Source organism: Poecilia mexicana, unplaced genomic scaffold (assembly GCF_051168715.1).
Source record: "Poecilia mexicana isolate PSO_F unplaced genomic scaffold, ASM5116871v1 scaffold_10, whole genome shotgun sequence".
NCBI lineage: Eukaryota > Metazoa > Chordata > Actinopteri > Cyprinodontiformes > Poeciliidae > Poecilia > Poecilia mexicana.
Window position 1 is genome coordinate 1,350,001 of NW_028263379.1, and position 2,925 is coordinate 1,352,925.

Here is a 2,925-nt window from a genome sequence, read left to right on the forward strand (position 1 = left end):
TTGCCACTTTGTTAGGTGTTTCACTGCTGTAAGCTTGTTCTGATGGCTTTGTTAACCTTTGTTAGCTTTGCTAAGCTTTGTTAACCTTTGTTAGCTTTGCTAAGCTTTGTTAACCTTTGTTAGCTTTGCTAAGCTTTGTTAACCTTTGTTAGCTTTGCTAAGCTTTGTTAACCTTTGTAAGCTTTGCTAAGCTTTGTTAACCTTTGTTAGCTTTGCTAAGCTTTGTTAACCTTTGTAAGCTTTGCTAAGCTTTGTTAACCTTTGTAAGCTTTGCTAAGCTTTGTTAACCTTTGTAAGCTTTGTTAACCTTTGTAAGCTCTGATAGCTCTGATCACCTTTGATAGCTCTGATAGCTCTGATCACCTTTGATAGCTCTGATAGCTCTGATCACCTTTGATAGCTCGTATCACCTTTGTTGTCCCTGTGAGGGATCTTTGAATCTCTGTTAGAGATTTGTAGTTCGCTTTGTGTATCCCGTTCTGAAAGTCTTTTTTTTTGTTTGGTTAAGTTTTTGGTTTACAATTGATTGTTTGTGTAATTTATTTTGTTTAGTACTTTTTGTTAGTCCCTATGTTTTGACTATTAATTTTTACCCTCTTTATTTTGTTGAACCCAACAATAAATCTCTAAATTGTTAAAACCTTACCATCTAGGTTTCTTTAATGTTACTTCCCTTTCCCCTGGCCGAGCCGGGTCGTAACATTAAATGGGGGCTCGTCCGGGATTTTATTTAACCCAATCCCGTGGCTACAGTTTAGAGACATTTGTTTGGTTTTGCTGCCGGGAGGTGCCACTGTAAAGTTTGTGTTAGTTCAGAAATGGCTCAGTTTAATATTGACCAGTTCTTGGCACAGCCTTCTCTTGAACAACTTGCATCTTGTCGTAAAGCTGATTTAGCTGAGATTGCAAGTTACTTTTCCATTTCTTATTCCAAGCAACTGCTGAAGAAGGAACTAAGGGAGCTAATTGTGAATAAACTGGTTGAGTTGAACTTGTTATCTTTGCCTTTGCAGATCCTGGTCTCATCTGCTCTACCAACTGTTGCTGTGCCTGCTGCAGAGATGGAATCTGCTGGCCCCTCAAACCTTGCAGAGAGACCTCAGGAGCTAACACCAGAGGGGGACCTGAAGGTGGTTGGTGGGATTCAGACTCCTGTCACACTTCCTAGGTTTGATCCCCTCTCGGCTTCCTCTGGATCTGTTGGGTCCAAAGTTGATGCTCGCCTGAAGGTCCGTCTCACCAGATTGCAAGTTGAGGCTGAGGCTGAGGAGAAAGCACAACTCAGGCAATATCAGCTTGAAGTTAAACGGTTGGAAATTGAGGCTGAAAAAGCTATAAAGCTTCGACAGCTAGAGCTTGAGTATAAGGCCAGATTTCCAGTTCAAACAACCAGTGAGAACCCTACTAGTAGTTCTAGTGGGCCCTCTTCTATTAGACCCTTTGATGTTACCAAGTACGTCTCTTTAGTACCTGAGTTTCGAGAGACAGAGATTGATTCTTACTTCTCTGCTTTTGAGCGAATAGCACAGGCTTTACAGTGGCCACCTGACGTTTGGTCTTTGCTTTTACAGTGCAAAATCTATGGTAAAGCTCAAGAGGTTGTAGCTGCCCTTCCTCTTTCAGACACCCAAAAGTATGATGTGGTTAAAGCTGCCATTTTGAAAGCTTATGAGCTTGTTCCTGAGGCTTACCGGCAAAAATTTAGGTCTTTTAAGAAAAGCCCCTCTCAGACCTATGTAGAGTTCGCCAGAGAAAAGGGAAGTCTCTTTGACCGTTGGTGTGCTTCAAGTAAGGTGACAAATTTTGATACTCTGAGAGAACTTGTTCTATTGGAAGAGTTCAAAGATTGTCTACCTGAATGTGGTGTTGTTCACTTGAATGAGCAAAAGGTAAACTCACTGTCTTCTGCTGCTGTGTTAGCTGATGAGTATGTGCTTACGCATAAGTCTACCTTTCAGTCTGTGCTAATTGAAAATCTGTCTGCTAAAACAGTTGCGGACCAATTCACATCAACTCCACAAAAAGATGACAGGGAATGTTTCTATTGTCACAAAACGGGTCATCTTATTGCTAACTGTTTGGCTTTGAAACGAAAAGAACAGAACACTTCACAGACCAAACCAAAGAGTGTGGGTTTAATTAAGAGAAAAGCTCATATTCTAGGAAAAACTGAATGTGGCTGCACTCCAGATCCATGTTTTGAACCTTTTTTGCTGACTGGATATGTTTCATTACCAGGAAAACTTGCAGATCCACATCCAGTTCGTATATTGCGAGACACTGGTGCCTCCCAATCTGTTATCTTAGCAGACTCCCTCCCCTTTTCTGAGATGTCGTCTTGTGGCTACAGTGTTGTACTGCAAGGACTTGAAATGGGTTATGGCCCCCGACCTGTACATCTGGTACATTTACAATCAAAACTGATTTCTGGTACTTTTCCTGTTGCTGTTTGTTCTGTGCTACCAGTTAAAGGCATTTCCCTTTTACTTGGTAATGATATTGCAGGTGGTAAAGTAACACCATCCCCGGAAGTATTAGATGTCCTCTGCTCCCTTCCTAAGGAGGAAGACGCAACACCGACTGCTGTCTCTACTTCCTGTGTGCTCACCAGGGCTCAAAAATTGAAGGAAACCCCAGAGGGAAATGTTGACGTGTCTGACAGTGTACTTATGTCAATCCTTTTAGATGAGAAAAAAACACAGCTTAAAACGCAGGTGCCTGCAGTCCACCAAGGGAAACCTGATGTGCTACAAGATGCTGTTGGTCATTCTTCTTCAATAACACGATCTCAGCCTTGTGCGGCCCAGAAGGTGGTTTCAGCACCAAAAAGGTGTTTCTCGAGTGTGGTAAGTGCTAACAAAGCCAGAGTTGAACCAGTGTCATTCTATGGTCGGTACTGCCACAGCTACCCCACCTCTCAGATTA

The 2,925-nt window shown here is 42.2% G+C and overlaps 1 protein-coding gene across 1 annotated transcript in view; it reads left to right on the forward strand.

The window, feature by feature from the left end:
• LOC148156651 (uncharacterized) overlaps window positions 1-2,689 on the forward strand; it is a 2,911-nt gene extending 222 nt beyond the window's left edge. The window contains exons 1-2 of the mRNA XM_088009634.1: window positions 1-1,978; window positions 2,686-2,689. The exon at window positions 1-1,978 is cut by the window's left edge and continues 222 nt beyond it. Of these exons, the coding sequence (XP_087865760.1) occupies window positions 819-1,978; window positions 2,686-2,689 (1,164 nt within the window). The 5' untranslated portion in view covers window positions 1-818. The remainder of the gene's footprint in view (window positions 1,979-2,685) is intronic.
• Window positions 2,690-2,925: the final 236 nt, after the last annotated feature.